At 40.3% G+C, this 18,811-nt stretch overlaps 1 protein-coding gene across 4 annotated transcripts in view; it reads right to left on the bottom strand.

The window, feature by feature from the left end:
* Positions 1-18,811, bottom strand: part of MED13L (mediator complex subunit 13L) — a 190,815-nt gene that overhangs the window by 43,913 nt on the left and 128,091 nt on the right. For all 4 annotated transcript variants that reach the window (XM_040576501.1, XM_040576503.1, XM_040576504.1 and 1 more), the window contains 5 exons: positions 9,296-9,441; positions 7,806-8,000; positions 7,238-7,429; positions 2,067-2,229; positions 1,126-1,230 (listed from right to left, as the gene is read on the bottom strand). In XM_040576501.1, the coding sequence (XP_040432435.1) occupies positions 1,126-1,230; positions 2,067-2,229; positions 7,238-7,429; positions 7,806-8,000; positions 9,296-9,441 (801 nt within the window). The remainder of the gene's footprint in view (positions 1-1,125; positions 1,231-2,066; positions 2,230-7,237; positions 7,430-7,805; positions 8,001-9,295; positions 9,442-18,811) is intronic.

The raw sequence follows: 18,811 nt of genomic DNA, 5'->3' as shown, positions 1-18,811 counted from the left end.
ATTTCCCTGTAGCTGTATTTACTACCTTCAGCATGATGTAGTCATCAGTGGAGGTGTTAAGAAACTGTGTGAAATGCAGCTGAACCTATCTATAGATTCAGGCTTCCATTACTGGTTCCCCAAGCTTTCCAGGGAAGTCTGGACTTCAGTTTTCTACAGAAAACGCTTGGTATCTCAATGAAACATTTATCTGTTCCACATTCTTAAGCATATATACAGCCAATAAATAATCAAGAGTAAAGAGCAAGGCTGCAGAAGAGCAACGCTTTCACTTAGAATACATCACAGTCTGTCCAGACTGAACACTCTGCCCTCTGCATGACACACAGTTCCATTGCATCCCTTTATCTCTTCTTCTAAATACATAAAGAAGAACCTGCTTCAAGAGAAGTCAAACACAAAAGGTACAAGGACACAATCGTGCTTCATTTCATTTTGTACAATGGAAATTTCTAAACAACAAACCTTCAGAGATCCGGAGAATGCTATATTCCTAAATTTCTCTGACAGCCAAATCTATACAGAAAGCTCTACAGAGACTGCTGTGGCAGGTAACACATTTAAAGATTCAGTGAGACAATACATTAATTTTAATATCACTAACTACAGCGTTATTCTCAAGCTTGCCCTGCTATTAAAAGAACAATAACAATAACAACAACAAAACAGCTATGCCTAAACCAGCCAAAAAGCAGAGAATCATTTCAGCCACATCACTGGCCACTGCATTGACTGTAATTCCAGCACAGATCCTTCTTGTAGTAGTAAAACAAAACCAAAAAACCCGAAACCAAACAACAAGATACCAAAGGATTTATTCAGCATGGCAGGATCAGTGTTTCTATTTGAAAAGCCTGAAGGATGAGCTCATTACAAATGAGAAATGTTTGAGTGATTCTAGTCCCCACTCTGTAGTCTGGGATCATTTTTCCACTTAAGGTGGAAAGTGCAGCAAGTGGACAATGACAAGAGATGCTTATTAATCACCTGAATGTGATGTGCAGAGTTTTGATATTAGTTTCCTCGTTTTGGAGCTAAAAAATAACACACTTTGAAAAGCATGCCTCTGTTTGAATTGAACATGCTCTTTCAATATGAGAAATGCTTACTGTCTTTGAAGCTCACCTGGAACAAGAACAACTGACTCTTTGGACTGGATCCACAAAATCCCAAGAAACAGAATTGTTAGGAACTTCCTCTTCCAAATTTGCAGTTGTAATTTGACTCCTCCTGAAGAATAAACAATTATTTTAGTAATCATCACCTTGTGTAAAACGAAACTTAAAAAATACGCATGCATAAATTCACATGTTAGCCTCAAATAAATTACTTTCTTCTACTTCACCTTTGAAATAGAATTCTGTATTTAACAGTAATTCCCTCTAGTACACCTAGAAACTCACAGTTTGATTTGTATGGGAGGATGTTACCAGCTCTAAAACAGACAGTTTTGTCTGGAGTTTGTACACAAGATACAAGGGCCGAGCAATTTAAACTGCGTCTGAAAATTCTTCTGACGTATCCAATGAGGAAATTGTATGGAAATACTGAAAAAATAAGGATTTTCAGGGCACATCATGCCATGAATAGACTTTAAAATTCAAGGCATACAATACTAACAGAAATACTTTACCATATCCTTATCGATTGGAATTTTAGTCTACCATATGTAATGTAATGCTTCACAAATATTACCTATAGAGTTCTAAATATCAAACGTATATTCTTTGTTCTTCACTACTTGTAGTCTAGGTACTAAAACTGGAACAAGAAACTGCAATCATTAAATCTGAAAACATCTAGCTGAAGGCACCTACTATAGATTTTTAATCTCAAAGCCTATCACAATTAAGATACGCAAGTGCAAATACAATGTTAATAGTGTTAGGAGTTCTCAGCTGAATGCAGTAACAAATTTTCTTTGATAATGCTGTTCTGCATCATTAGCTTTGATTGGTGCCAAAAAAAGTCTGTCAGGAATAGCATTATCTAAGGCGCAATTACTAAAATTTAAACTACATATTATGTGTTATTAATAATAAAAAAAATCGGGAGTACTGCCTTACTTGGACTGTGACCTGTTGAGAATGCATTCCTTCCAGACACGGTGAACCATATGATTGTGAAATTTTGGTGTAATCTTGCTTGATTTCTTTGGACTGTGTACACTGACTGTCCCCTCCTGTACAGCTGAATGGCTGATACTGCTCTGAGAGCATCCGCTTTCTCCTGGAATACAAATTAAGAATTAATGTTAGAGCATAATTTATGTATACTATTTGAAAGCAAGAACTATTTTTTTATACTCAAGATAAAACCTCAGTGAAGAAATGAATGGAATAGTGTTACACTATTTCTTTAAGTTATGCTTGAATTGAAATATCGGAATCAAAACTTGCTTCAGTAAAACCTTACAGTTTGGATGTGTACATTATAGAAATTGTTCAAAAACTGATTAGTACACACTAGCAACGTAATATGTGAGGTTCTCAATAATACTGCATGATTATCGAAAAGATAACAAGTGAAAATATAACTCCAACAGTTAATAACCTGAAATTTCCAATTTACATTCCACACTTCGTTTCTCTCTGTCTGTGATGCAGAAACTTTATCAGTTATTGATAAATAAGCAGATGTTTCTTTCTCTACTATGAAATATGTTTTTGTTCATATTAACGGAAGTCTACTACAGTCATCCTTAAAAACCCAAACTCGAACAGCAGAGGGAGCTTTAGGCTCATTTGGCCTGGCAGCTGAGTAACGCTGTATTCTGTGTTCTGGATGGAAAACTAAGTAAGGATATGCCGCATTTTAACAAGGTCAAATCAGTGTACAGAACACTCTGTCCTTCTGCCTGACTCAAATTAAAAAGCCTTAAGAATGAAACGCTAAAAGTATTCAGTGCCATACATCACTGCATCTAACAATGCTGTTCTGCTGATTTCTACTAGGTCACTTTTTAAAATACACCTTTTAAAATTGCACACAAGCTGCCTAACTCTCCATCTTCTCTCTTTCTTCATGCTTACGGTTATTTCCTCCACTTGGAACTTTCCTGCTTCCCTTTTGGCAAAGAATTCTAATAAAAAGGAGGCAGTCAGAAACACGTTCCCAGACATGCTGAGGCCAGAGGCTCTGACAATTTGTTTCACTGGCTTTCAAATGTTTTACTTTGTTTATGAACATGACAGATTGGTAATAAAAAAAACGTAAAAACTGGATCAAAACTTCAAGAATTAGCAAATCTGCCCTCCTTTTCAGGAGGGGCTGTGTATATTTAAACAAACAGAGTGAACACATACACGTTGCGTAAGTTAACAGCAGGACAGTTAAAAGTGGTGGTTAGGAAAAAATAGTGCAATGGAAAGGGGGGGATAGGAGGTAAAGGAGGATAACTAATGGGCTACCAGAGCTTTGAAATTACACTTGAGTGCATTAACTATTGCTTTCCAAAATTCTGTAGTATGTTTACACACATAGTGCAGCTAGACATGCCATAGCACGAAATGGCACTTCGCAGCAGGCACAAACATTTCGTTCTCATACTCTGACACTAATTTCTAGCCATGAAAATCACTGACGAGATACGGGAACACACACGTACATCCAAATAATTGTCATATAATGGTGTAAATACAACAGGAGGCAAACAGCCAGTCACCAGTGGTCACTTCGCAATCCCACTGCTGCACTTTGTTCCTACACATGAAAAAATCCCGTTCCCTAGTTTCAGTGGCAAATTGGTTTTTTCCATACTTTAGACCCAATCATACACAGTATGCTTGGTAGAGACCTGAAGAGATCATCTAGTCTATCTTGTTTCATCCCTGATCAAAAATTGAATTGAAGAAAGGAAAAAGAAAAAGGAAAAGAAAAAAAAAAATGCAAAAAAAAGAAGAAACAACTCCTGTGCCTCTTTGCTAATGGTAGCTTCGCACCAGCCAATTTATTCTAACACTTAATTATCTTTACTCAGAGAAAGTTTTTCCCCATGTTTAGCCTAGATTTGCTTTGCTCTAGTTTAGATTCATTACTTACTGGTTGCAGAGAAAAGATTAGTCTTTTTCCCTTTTATGTCTCTGAAGACTGTTTCACTGTCTCTCCTTCAAATTTCTCTTCTCTAGACTAAACAACCTCAATTCTTTCCATCTTTCCCTGTGGGCCCTGTTTGCAAAATCTATAACCATTCGTACTGCGCTTTTCTGGACTCCATCCAGTGTGTCCACATCTTTGTTTAATAACGGTGCTCAAAACTGGACATGGAACTACAACCACATTTTTACCAGTCCGGGGCAGAACTGAAGGATTATTCATGTGCCTCAGATTAACCCAGTTTATGTATCCCATTTACCAATTCCGAACAGCATGCCATGTTTTTCCAATCCATTTCTCCGATTTGTCAAGGTCTTTTAAAATGGTAAATGATACAATATAATGGAATCCTTTCGTTATTCACTGGGGAAGCACCAGTTTCATATTGCCCTCCTAAACAACAGCAGAGATCTGACAGAAATTGTGGGTGCCAGATCAAACAGCATGAACATTTTTTAGATGTTAATAGCTTACAAGCATTGAACTCGCTTGTGATGTTATGTAAATTTCGCAGGGATCTGAAAAATTTAAAAATACAATGGCAATTTTTCACATTTTAATCTGCATTAGATACTTTAACAATCTCTAGAAGTAGATTGTCTTGCTTCAGTTACTTACTAATAAAGTAACTTGCTTTTCACTTATTTAAACTATAAATTGCCTTAAAAAACGCTATTCAAGGTGAATTTATATCTCACATTCTACTTGAGTTGAATTATTAGCAGTAGATACAGCATATTTTTTATTGTATTCATACGCAAGCACTGTTCATAGACAAGTACTTCCATGGCAGTGGAAATGATGATGATTTTCCTGGGCTTTCCATCGAGATTGATCCTCTTCATCTGATAGAGGTATCTATTAAGTGCTAAGCCAGCCCAGTAGCTCCCTAGACCTCAGTGAGGGTATTGAAAGGATTCTTTAGCCCCATCTGGGAGCTTACTCTCCCAGAAACTTGCAGGAACTTCACGTCTCTGACACGTCTACTGCTCTGTTGTGGCAGACACTAATCAATGAGTTCAAAAAAGTACCCTCACATGTACTTAGTGTTTTGCAACTGCTTCAAATACTTTCAAAAATAAAGTTTAAATCCATTATTCCGCTCATGTACTTTGGGCAGCATGAACAGATGCTCCTTGACAGATGTGTATTGAAGATTCCACTACGATAAAGGCTGAAATGTTTCTGAGAGGCCTCTGGCAGAAGGCTGTCCGGTGGGGAGCGGTCTCTAGTGATTTTGCTAAGTGAGAAAATCTGAGAACTGAGAACTCAATTCCAAAAAAAATTTCATTTGCAAAGCATAAAGCATGCCAGTGCTTGTGAAATCATTATTAAGAAAAGTTACAAGGCGATTGCGAGAAAGCTGGGGGAGGAATGTGGATAAATACCTGCTGCGGAGAGCAGAGAGGATACAGCCAGTGGTACCCGTTGAAAGGAGATGAGGCAGTGGGCACAAATTGAAATACAGGAAATTGCATTTAAACATGAGAAATAACTTTTTCTTGTGAAAGCAGTCAGCCATTGAAACAGGCTGTCCAGAGAGGCTGTGAAGTGTCTGACATTGGAGATACTCAAAACCTTACTGGACCATGTCCTGAGCAGCCTGCTCTGCCTGGCCCTGCCTTCTGCAGACAGACTGGACGAGATGATCTCCAGAGGTCCTTTCCCACCTCAACTATTTTGTGATTCTGTTAGTAATTGGCAAGTTCATAAAAAGTATGTTCAGAAGACAAACTATACAGAAAATAATAGCTGTAAACATGCCTTGAAAACATTCTTTGAACAAAAGTCAGAGCTTCTTTTTTTCCTGTATCAGGTAGTTCCATTTTTTCTTTTACCTCATCATCTTAGATGTTTGCACACAAGCATACATTTGACTCCTTTATTCCAAAGTCCTTGTTTGCACACAAATGTATGACTCCTCTATTCCTTAGTCCTCACTTGAAACTGCAATCCTGAATTTGTTGCAGCATAACTACCCCAACAACAACTAATGTGAAGATCTCATCTGTATCCCAAATGACAACAGACTGTATATTTACTTTCATTTCTGAGGAGCAACAGAATATATGTATTTATTTCTAAGAAGCAAAATACTGAGGATCTAGCACCCTATCTACCAAATATTTGGATAACTTCCAAGATTACAACTACTATGGATCCAATCACTTGAAAGGGGCATACTCTTCTGTCCTGGTTTCAGTTAGGACAGAGTTAATTTTCCTCCTAGTAGCTGGCAGGGTGCTATGTTTTGGATTAGAATGAGAAGAGCGCTGATAACATGCTGATGTTTTAATTTTGTAGAGCAGTGCTTACACCAAGCCAAGGACTTTTCAGCCTCTCTCTGTCCTGCTAGCGAGCAGGCTAGGGATGCAGCAGGAGCTGGGAGGGGACAGACCCAGGACAGCTGACCCAAACTGGCCAAAGGGGTATTCCATACCATCTGACGTCATGCTGAACAATATATAGGGGTGGCTAGCCGGGGTGGAGGGGGGGGCCGGCTGCTCGGGGATAGGCTGGACATCGGTCAACGGGTGGTGAGCAATTGCATTGTACATCACTTATTTCGTACACATTATTACTATTAATACTATTATTATTATTATTGTTGTTGTTATTCTTTTCCCTGTCTTAATAAACTGTCTTTATCTCAACTCACAGACTTCACTTTCCCGTTTCTCTCCCCCATCCCGGAGAGGGAGGGGGGAGGGTGAGCGAACGGCTGTGTGGTGTTTGACTGCCAGCCGGGCTAAACCACAACATCTTCCCAGACAAAATAGGTATAATGCAGGTATAACGCAGCGCTCTGTGTGCCACTTGCAGACCATGCAAGCTCTTATCTGACCCCATTTGGGAGGCCCAGCTCTCTGTCACCAGTTCCAGAGATTTGTGCATTTCTTTTGACTGGCCTCTAATTAAAACCCAACTGTCGTGGGTAAAAAGAGTAGCTAGTATTTGCAGATTTTTATTACACCAACACAAATAACTAGTCAAATGCTCTATTTCTAGCTCCGTACAAAATGAGCTACATATTCCTGTATGTTGACTATACCCTTGTACAACAATAAATCAACACTCTGCTCCCACCATGAGCTACACAAAAATGGAAGAATGACTGCAGCCTGCTGGGCGTATTGCCTACCCATAACAGCCTGCTCTGGAGAAGTGGGTGGAGTGAGTGGCATCCCACAGGTACTAGCAGGATCTTTCATGCTTCCAAGTCCCTGCTGTCCCACATTTATATGGCCTCCAGTATTGGCAGCATTCTGTGACATGGGGATGTCACTCTGGGAGATGAGAACAAAGGCTGAAGGATACACCATCCTTACACCACCTACAAAAAAATGGAAAAACAAAAGTCTTAAACATACCATATAATATTCAGCAGCCCTAGTCTCTTCCACTTGATTTCAATGTCAATTAGACAAAACTTATCTGAAATACAAAGAGCTAAGGAATTTCACATACTAATAAACATTCAACCCTCTACACCCAGTAGAGGGAAGAAACAAGTAGCTTGATAATGTGAATAATAGCATGTGGGATACAGGGAGTAAAGAAGCTTGAGGCAAGATAACTAGTCAGATGTTCCAGTGCCAAGAGAGCTACAAGAGAAGATAGGAAAATTATAATAGCTGTTTCTGATTAATTAGATTTTTTTTTAAGCATGTGGAAGAACAAAATCCTTCAGGCAGAATACTGAAACTTACCAACAATGACTTCAACTGCCACAGGGAAATCGTTGTCATATCCCAGCTCCTCTTCCTCTTTCATCCCTTCTTTTTTCTTCAGCACCATAGGGTAAAAATACTGCCATTCCTCCATCAGCTTACGCGTTGCTGGGTCTGACATCTTATATGACTGGCCCGTGAGTGTACCATTCAAACCATAAGGACTCACCAAAACTGCAAAATAAGAAACAACAGTGCCTACAGTATGTATATTTCAACCATATCAGCCATTCTGTGCCTAGCTTGACTCACTATTCCATCTGTGTGCTGATTTAAGGAGCTGTCTTCAGGGAAAAGCCATTGCAAAATCAGGTAAGGTCATGAATTTAAAGCTTCATGATACCGTACTAGCATACTTACTGAGCAAAAAACCTTTTTTTTTTTTTTTTTTTTTTTCAGTTTAGACTAATGATATCAACACCAAAGTTATCGAGTGTACTGGAACGACACTCACTATGGCAAAGGGATGGTCATATATGGAAGTAATAGGAGACAGATACTCAACAATAGGGTTTTTACCAGAACACATGGTACTCAGGCCTTCTCAGCATTAAAAAGGATAGAGACAGCAGTACCTGAAGAAGACTACAGACATGACAAACAGAGAAAACTAGTTGCTCTACAACAGATACTTCTATTCAGACTCAGTTTTGCTTTTAGTCATATTTGATTTGAGAGACTAATCAACTTATCTCACTGAAATAAAATCTTAAATGATTTAAGTGTCTACACTTCTGCCAAAACTTCACATTTTGTAATGAAACATTTTTCAACAAAATTTCTATAAGCATTCATTTTCTAATCTCTGTGTGTTTCCTTAATGTTTGACTTTATAAAGATCTCTTGCTTTGATTACTTTGAAATTACAATTTCAGACTAATAACAGGATAACTCAATGAATGAATTATTCTAAATTTGGGGGGTAGAGAGCTGCACTGCAATTGCACCATGATTTTAAGAAGCTGTGACTTAATTCTGTAAAACCCTAATTTCTTACACTGGCAAATATATAATCAGACTTTTCATTCTTTCTTATGTACCTTCATCCCTCCTTAATATTTGTATCCCTGCAGTATTAAAGTTATGGGTTTGAACCCACTAGACACCCCTAGACACCATGTTTGAACCCCTAGACACCATGCAAGAAAATGGAATCAGTGCACTCACGTTTTAAAATAATAAATCCTCTAACAAAAAGTATACACTTCTTTTTATTTACTATATATGTGTACTTTCAGAAACAATATTAATGAACAGAAAGCTCTGGAAAATTTGCAGACCATTCATGGCTAGCTATAGTTTTGAGGTCCTAACAACATTTCACCTCATGTCCACAATTTCCTGAAAAGAAATTTAAGCTATTTGAAGAATTCCTTAATCTTATTTTAATTCATCTCTGAAGATAACATCACCAAGAGCCACACATCAGTGAGGATAAGCACATGACGTTCCCAGACTACCTCCCTTACCTTGGAATGGCGATGGTGAGGACTGGGCCATATGGATATGCTCCTCGTTGATCAGGTAGATTGGCTGGTGTTGAGCAATCTCCACACTGGTGCACACATTGCTTTCCCCATGAAGAAAGAATGTGAAGGCACATGACAAATGTTCACTGGAGATGCAGGGAGACAAAAAAGAAACAAATTTAATTAGCATGTTAATGAACTCACAGGAGTGATTTCATAGCCTCAGAGGCCAAACTGGCTGAAAATACACTCTTAGGGTTTGTCACTTGTGGCTACTGAGTGCAGGGTGAAAGACTGACTGATGACCTTGTACAACAGAATGACCTCTCCCTGGACAGCTATTTAACAGTGCTGGCACCTCTCTCTAAGATGCGTTTTCCTGCCTGTTTCAATTAATAAGATCATTACAAACATACAGGCCTTTAACCAGGATTTAAAAGGTAAAAATAAGGGTCTTCAGAAAGAAAAAGCAATTCTTCAAAATTAACTCTGAAACTGATTCTAGCTGAATGGGAGTAGGGAAGGAACAGGAAAGATGTTTGTACAACACCTCATGAGGACCTCCATTAAGAGAAAATAAAAGCACTTGTTACAAGAAGCTGGCAATGGTCTAAAATGAACAATGGATCAGCTACTGATGATTAAACTTGATTTATAGTGAATGCTATTTAAACCTTTCCTACTTAATTCTACCCATTAAGTAACTCTCATCATTGCCAACTATTTGCCTAAATATCCCTTGCAACAAAGTCACAAGAAAAAAAACGCACAACTGTGTTTCATGCTTTTTATCATTGTGATCAGTGAAAAATTTACAAAGCTGAAGTGGTAATGATGCAGTGATTTTTCAGATACAGATACAATAGCTGCACGTAGTTTTATAGCTGCTGGCTTTGACACAGGACCAGCCATCATTTTCAAGCCACCTCTTAACTACCTTGACCAAAAAGGATTAACACAGGCAACTGCAGCAATTCAGCTTCAGTATTTAATACAACCAACTGCTCAACTACTGTCACTTATTTCTAAACAAAGCACTGATGGGCTGGAACAGGAGGCTGTTCGCATCTCACTAAATCTCGGTATGATTCCACACATTGTGTAGGACAAGTTTTCATCCCGTAGCACAAGTTAGCCATCTGTAACCCTCAAACATTACCAGAGGAAAACAGAAAATGGTCAGCTGAGAAAATCTGGAGAGAAAATGTTCCTTAAGTGAAAGAGAACAGCGGGACTTCCTTGGTGCTACCATTCTGTACTCAGCGGCACTTTGTGGCATTTATTTAATACTATGAAATAAAAGGGTTTTGTACATTTCCATCTTTACAAAGGAAAAAAATTTCAAGTGATTGCACATTATCATCAGTGTTGTAGAAGTGAACTGCACATTAATTCCTGGGAGGTGAGGAACAAAATGGGCCCACGTATTCCTACCCGTCCATATTTCCTGCCCCATGTTAAAGGAAAAACCAACAAACAAGAACAGATTGTGCGCATCCAAGAAACACAAAAATAAAAGACCAACTATATCATCAAAACCCGTTACTTCCCTGACATAGGACAATAGCCTTGAATATAAAGAAGATCCTACTAAATAAAAAAGGCTGAGAAATCTGGTGTAAGATCAAGCGGGAGGATAATCTCTGCAATGAGTTCTGTGTGCAGCAGGTCAGCCTCTCTAAAGGAGAGAGCAAAGCTATTTGTAAAGGAGTCATTTTCAACTCCTGTCTTTAGGATATTACACAGAAATCCTCCTGATTCTGCAAGCGTCCTACAGTGTTTGCCTGTGAAAGTCTTGCTTGTCTTCTATTGAACTGCAGGAAAAATAGCCTTCTGGGACCACACAGGGACCCTTTCAAGCCTCTTGCAAAGAGGTCTGGCATGAACAAATCACGTGCCGTCTTATGCAACAGTCACAACTGACCATAAACACTGTCAGAATAAGAAATAGACAAAACCAGAGTTTGAGAGACAAAAGATGACTTTGTTTTTCCAGGGAAGGGAATACGTCTCACTAACTTTTTCAGAGAATCAGCTAACACTGAAATTAATCATTAAGTTCAGAAAATGAAATAGCTTCAGATAAAAAAAAACGAGCATCCAACTAATTACAGACCAAAAAAATACCCAAATACAGTACTAGGTCCGGTTTAGTTTCCTGAAACCACGGCAGATGACAGAAGAACCACACCAGCGTGGCCAGCAGCACACATTTGAGCAGTGAAGGTCAGAGCATGGCCAGCACGAGGCACGCACAGAGCATGCACGGCGAGCACAGAACCCGCCAGGCACAGCTGCACCCTGCTGCCCTTCCTGCTCCTCTTCCTCAGCCTTTCTCCCTCCTCCTGGGGTGGTCCCCAGCACCACGGGAACACTATGCTCCCTCAGGTGCCAGCATCGGTGCCACAAGATCAGCTTTCAAGACAAAAATTGTAAAGATCAAGGCCTGGGGACTTCCTACACTCCCAACAAGCTTCTGGCAGATGCTGAGTAAAATATTTACTTGAGTAACAAATAGGAATTTTATTTCAAGAAAATAGTGTCAGCGCCTGGTGATGTATTCCGCTCAGGCATGTACACCCCAGCCTGCTGACATTCCTGACTTTAGTACATTTCACACAATTCCTTAAATACCAAGCTGCAACAATCACCCTCCCTGCGGACAAGACACATTGCTGGATGAAATTCACGCAGAAAATTTACCAACGGCCAGGCTTCACAGGCAGACCGACTTCTCAGGCTCTGCTTTTCAGAACCACCTTGGCATACGCCAAGACCTACGTACTTCAACCTAAAGCTCTAAAACCCACATGTTGTTCCAGTCCTCGCTAGAGCCCTCCAACCGCGTTTTATCCATGCCCTGTGCTGCTGACCAACCTACTGCCCTCCTAGGGCTAAGGAAGGTGCCGTACAACAGCTCCACGCAGTGCACATCAGGCTGGAGATCTGAAGATGCTCAGCGCCATGTTCAGACTGATTTTCTTTTTGATATTTAAATGCATTTCGACCACATTCAAAAACAGAAGCTGTCAGGCTTTGGAATCCCACTCTACAATCTCAACAGATTCATAAACCTGCCAGTTTCTGTACCTTCTCTTTCTTGTCTCTCTGCCATTTGAAGTATCAGAAAGCACCAGAGAGGCCCGTGAAATGGCTTTCAGGCCATCTCCCCTGTTCTGTGAAGTCTGCTGCGCCACCTTGAGCTGCCAATTCATAGCGGCTCAGAACAAGCACAGTAACACAAGTACTACCACATTTCAACAGCTGCGTTACATGCTCTCTCTGCATGGATTAATGGATTGCGCAGGGAACGAGACTAGCTTTACAATCACACTTTTGAGCTTGTATTGCTATGCAGATGAAAGGAAGAAGGGCCAAAGCATCCTCAGGTGGAAGGGCAAAAGCGGGGTGGCCGTCCTGAGCAAACTGCCAGGCAGCACAGCGTGCCACATGGCCCCTGGGAGCTCCCCATCAGGAATCAGGAGACCTAAGCATCTGATGGATTTAAAAATGTTGGGAGCATTCAAAGTTATTTCAGCCTTGGGTGTAGCACGAAGTGGAAATGCTTAGTGATACTTTTATGACCTTACACTTCACATATCCATGATAAAGACTTCAGCTGGATTTACTCAGCCAGCTACAGTTTAGGGTTTAAGGTTTTTAACTCCTTCCTTTCCTTTTTTTTTTTTTTTTTTTTTGTTCAGGCATACAAACAGTGCCACCAGAGCCAGTGGTAGTTGCAGCAATTTCCCATCACAAAATCTCAATACAGATTTTCGTAAGACCTATTTTTTCACCCTGTTTTATAAAAATTGAAAGCATCTTAAAAGAATGCAAATCCATACGGTACCTCTGCTAAGCCATGCAGGAATCATCATCCCATTTTCACAGGTGTTTTTTCCAAAAACCTGTCTCTCCTTTAGAGGAGACTGACAGCTGCCACAGTTGTGATGTCACATTCCCAAACAGAATATCTTGTGTTATTTCCAGCTGTAGCCGCATTTAGGCCAAGCTCTAAGAATGCTGAGCACTGTGGTCTTGAGCCAGCAAATTCTTGAGCATATACTTTAACGACTATTTCCAATCTATTTGCTGAGAAAGACTTATTTACTAAAATTAAAGTCATTGCTTAAGTAAAAGGCTTCTATAATAGAAATACAAAGAAAAAAAATCAAACCCCAATTCCACAGTGACAAATATTCCATGTCATTTCACTTAATTGTACTTTGAATCTGTTCTTTGTGTAGGAAACTAATCCTACTATGCTTTAAGAGCATGGAAATTGATAAGGAAAACCCCCAAAAGAAATAACAATGTTATCTAATTTTTCTTTGTAACACAAGCAAACATCTGTGTCCTCCTCCTAAGTGTTACAGGTACTTTTGTTTTCTCCTCTATTTGCCATACAAAGCAAACAAGATTTATCACAGAAAATCCTTTCAATAAAGACTATTTACATTTATCAGACCTTCAGTTTGGCACCTCATCACCTGCAACTGGCAATAACTGTCTTTCAAATACTTCCTCTGGGATCTCCATTCCCTTAAATAACTTCTGAGATACCTAAAAGGTACCTAAATCTCTTTTTAATTTAACATTTAGGCCTTCCCATAATCTTTCTGAACACCATTCCCTCCGTTACTATAAATGACTTAAAGGAAATACATGGGTTTAAATTTATGTATATATAAAAATCAGATGAGAACTATGAAAACATGACGAGGTTTATACTACACAACATTGGCAGAGAAAGGAGAACATCTGATGGATTTATTATCTTACTTTTCCCATATGTAGTAGGTTTATATAAATACCTGACGGAAAATGAGCTAGTCTGCATTCAAACTTTAAAGAGCTTATTTCCCTACAACTAATCTCAATGAAAAAAAAATGCTGAAGAATTGCATTTTGTAACTGAGCTCTGAATGCATGTACAAAATGAGAACATGCACACACGGCTTATATGAAGCACTTCGACAAATGTTATTATCTCTTACTCTAAATTAAGACTGTATGTATTATGTGTTCTCAAACCCTCTCATCACCAGTACAGTTGTTGAAATGGTTGTTTATCATCATAAACGTAACCCCAGTCTTGGGTACACTTTTGCTCTCTTGAAGCACACCTCAAAACTTTCCTTCCTAACACAGCCACCGGAACTTTGAGCTCAAGCTGCCAGGCTGCTGGCTGTCGTGTTTCTCTCCTTTAGTTTGTAAGCTATTGTCAGTAAAGCCACTGACTGCCTTAATAATTTTTTGGTTGTTGTTTAATGAAGAATAATCTCTACTGCTGTTCTAGTTCCCCTCAAAATTAGGGTTGGGATCTGGAAGTCCCCAAATCACAGTTACCCCAAAATAGCTTTATTATCAAGCCTGAGCCTGATCTAAGAAGAGGCAGCAGTAAGCCATGATCATTAGCCTCATTTGTATGATGGTGTGTTTTCCTAATCACTTGGTTGATGTGGACTACAAAAAAGAGGGCATGAAAAGGCTCTGCACCAACTGGGAACATAAGAGCAAGAACATAATGATGGTTTCCTCCTGGTTTGTCTCAAGCAGCAGGACAGCTACGAGCAGGTCACACCAATGGTCCGGGCAGGAGATGGCAGTGTCTGAACACCTACAACCACCAACATGCATGAACATGCGTCGGAACATTAATAGCCCAGTTTGAAGATTACCTCTTTGTAAATAATCTGGATATAAACATTCCCAGTCAAGTATGAATTTGACAAAGCTCCTCCAACTACAGATTGAATGTACTGGGAATGGAGAAAAGAGGCTTTTTGCTTTGGTTTTTAAGTCACACCTTTCCCAGTGCCTATGCTCATCCTTAAACGAGCAATGGTGCGCTCCCAGAGCGCCCGCATCTACAGGACACTTCTCTATGACATACAATGGTGCAATCTAGGAACTGGTGCTGCAGGGACCTGCCAAGCAGCTGTGTTGAAAGAGAAAGCTTCTCCACACGTACTGCGAGAGCAGAGGAGGACCTGGAACTGAGACTTCATCAATAGCAGCTAATTAAAAAGAAAGGCCAGGACCCATTTTCTGGCCCTTAAAGGAAATGGCACAGCCAGAGGATCATACAGTTAAACCCTCCTCATCTCTCCCCCGAAGGGAGGCATTATCTACACCAATTTACTGGAAACCCTTGGCCCATGCTAGCCCCAGAACCTCTCCCCGGGCTTTGCCTTGGACGAGTGCTAGCTGCCACTGCACGCAGCACTTAGGCAGGCGGGATGATTGCAGGCCCCTTCTCGAGACCAGGACCTGTCCGGTCTAGTAACTGGTGTACATACAGCCTGAGAAGCAAAACATTTCCGTGGTATTTCTCGTGCTCACAAGTAACCCGTAACATCCCCTGCCTAGCAGATGGACTGTGAACATTGCCCAGGCTGAAATAAGACGAACTGCATTATTCAGAGGTGCAGCTTCAGTAGTCTGCAATATACAAACATTTAAGCAACACAGTGTGATTTGTAACCATTTCTGCAGAAACCACAATTAAACCAGAACGGAAAGCAGTTCTAGACATGGACAAACACACGAGTCCCGTGGATGCAACAGCCTTGCTGCAGGTGGTCGGCAGCCCACCAGAGCCGGTGGTTCCCTGTGCTGTGGCCTCAGACGCAGCCCCTCAGCAGGTAGGTGAAACAACCTAGAGCCTGCTCCTTGCTCTCCTGTGCAAGGAAAACTGACCCCGGGAGAAACCTCATTACACAAGGAACACAATGTGTGTGTCTGTAGCTGTTCCTGCCCCAAGTCACCAACGGTGGGATGGCAGACAGTAAGGACATAGGAGGAGCTGCAGATTCTATCATGCTGCTTTGGCAACTTCTCTTTTCCTGTTCTCTCTCTGGGGGCAGGGGGGGCATGCACAGTGAACTGCAGTTCCCAGCACTGCCCAGGCCTTTCGGTGGTTACGTTTTGTACATCAGTATGTCAACTCACGTGTTGCACTGGAATTTTTTTTTAATGTATGCGATGCGCACCCAGAAACTCAGAATAAATATTAATTACCTGTAGCGTTTTTCCAGTGTGCTAGCAGTTTCACAACGCAGCAAGCATTTAGGTAGCATTATATAAACACTTTTTGTGTTAGATTTATTATCTCAACACTTCCTCAGTCATCACCGACAAAACCTCTTGCCATGGCTAACACACCTCACCATGGAGATGCTCTCCCTGATCCCCCCTCACAGCCTTCCATCCTTCCCTCCGCAGAAACGTACGCGAGGTGACACAGGCGTTTATACTTCAAATTGGTACATCAATCTGCAGCACGGCAAGGCTAACAGCAGTACAAACACCTCCACGAAGTCAAGGGGAAACTGCTGCACACTGCATTAGCGAGCGCTTTGAGGAGCAATTCTATCAGAGGCTCTGTGTACAATGTGCACTGCGGGTCTCTGCTGGAGGAAGAGGCACGTACAACGTATGTAACCTTAACACAAACACAGTATAAGCTGCTCTGCGATTTCTGCACTGGCTGTTTATGATCTCTTAGATTAAGATAGTCCCATGTTTGTTTTCTTTTTTCCCCCGTGACCTTAACAAAGATAGATGGGGCTATACACGGAGCAGCGGCGCAGCACTCGGCACTGTAAGAATATTGCACTGCGACAGCACTCCGGCTTCGTGGAGAAGTTTTCCCGTGTGGACGGAAGACCACCAAGCTTTTGCCACACTAACTGTGGAGGGAAGAACATGTTCTGCAGTACTAACCCCCCAGTTTACCTTAAACCTATACAGAAATAGGCAAACTTTTACAATATAGCTATAGGTAGCTGCCCCAGCCCACCAGCATTTTGAGATTTTCTGCCAGGTACAACTGAAGTAGCAGTGTTATTCCTTCCGCCCTCTGAATGAAATACCACACCATAACAAATGCACATTTCCCATACAGATTCAAAATTGAAACCTTCTTTTTCTCTGTTAGGTAAATGTTGCATGCTGAACGTGGCAATGTACTCATTTGTTCCTAGCTGCACACGTGTGTATCATGCAGCTTGTCAAAAATGTGCTGTTCTGATCAAAAATCTCATTACTATTATTTTGAAGATGAACTGCAGTAATTCCTAGACTGCTCATAGTTACCGAACAAATAACCCAGGTTAACACAGCACTCCTGAATAATTAGACATGAGGCTGCCTGCCCACTGTTAAGTTTTTCCTTTTACTACACACAGGGACAAATCCTGCTTTTTCATCTCCGTCAATGCCACTTGGAGCAAGAAGGAATACTGAAAGCCCTTGGATCAAGGATCAGGCTTATCCTCACACCACCTATGTGGAAATAGGGGACAATGACAGATGGCAAGAAATGCCTGGTCAATATACCTGCTAATATAAAAATGAACCAGTTAAAAATCAGAGTACGTTTGTTCGGTTGGCACTTCAGGACTAGTGGCACAGCTCATTCAGACCAAGCAATGCGACGTCCTGCTCTGCAGAAGCGTGCCACCTGCAGATCAAACAGCAGGAAACCAAACGCTGCGGGCAAGCACGGGGAGACTGCGTGCATCTGCCTGCTAACAGTTAACATTTAGGAACTTTTAGGGTGCTGCACGTTACAAAATACACTGTCTGCAGATAAGAAGATGAGATAAAAAGAGAAATAGTTTCACTCTACCAGAGTGAAATAAACTTAAAAGAGATTCAGCATACTTAAAAAAAAAAAAAGCTGAATAATGATTCTTTAATTAAATCCAATTTTTATTAAATCTTTTCAATGCCAGATGAAAGCAACACAATGGAGGTATTTTGTATGCTACCAAATAAAACTTCTGCAGTGAAATCCCAAATAATGTTCTTCTCTTAGCAGCAGGTAAGTGACAGAGGCAGCACTCCAACCTTGGACTCCCCAAACACCATAATGTACAGCTTGAGGCACCAGTGATTACTCAATGCATTTTCTTTTTATTTGTGTTGCAGTTCAAAGTAGTGCTGACTTAGAACTACAGCTGTTTTCATTTATTTAGATTTGCATTATCAAAAAAAATGATTCTGCAAGTTTATCACGTGTATTATGAATATCAAATCACTGTGATAAGACACTGGATCCTGCCTATTTAGGAAATAAAAGTAGTTGTGACCATATTCCGATTGCAAGAACAGATATAGTCTTTACAATGAAATCCAAAAACATACCAAAAAAAGAAACCAAGGTTATTAAAGGGATATTCAAGTTAAAGTTCAAATAATTTCACTGAAAATTCTAAGCTTCCACAGGAAAAGAAAAAAAATAAAAAAAACAGGAATTTGCTTTTAACAGTACTAGTCTTACCAGGTATTTTGAAAACAAAAGCGCGGTTGGCAATAATGAATGACAGTTAACTAGAAAATTGTCACAATGTGGATGCAAGCTTTCTTGCCCTAGCATACTCAATAGAACGACATCAGGAAAAACTGTATATACGGTTTCTAAAATCACCGCTGTTCCCATCCTTATGACCTGCCTTATCATTACTCTGCCTTCCCTGTTTGACTCATTCTGTTCCGTTTGAAACGGAC

This window comes from Cygnus olor, chromosome 17 (assembly GCF_009769625.2).
Source record: "Cygnus olor isolate bCygOlo1 chromosome 17, bCygOlo1.pri.v2, whole genome shotgun sequence".
NCBI classification, from domain to species: Eukaryota; Metazoa; Chordata; class Aves; order Anseriformes; family Anatidae; genus Cygnus; species Cygnus olor.
The sequence above is the reverse complement of the archived record's forward strand: the minus strand, read 5'-3'. Positions and strand labels throughout refer to the sequence as shown.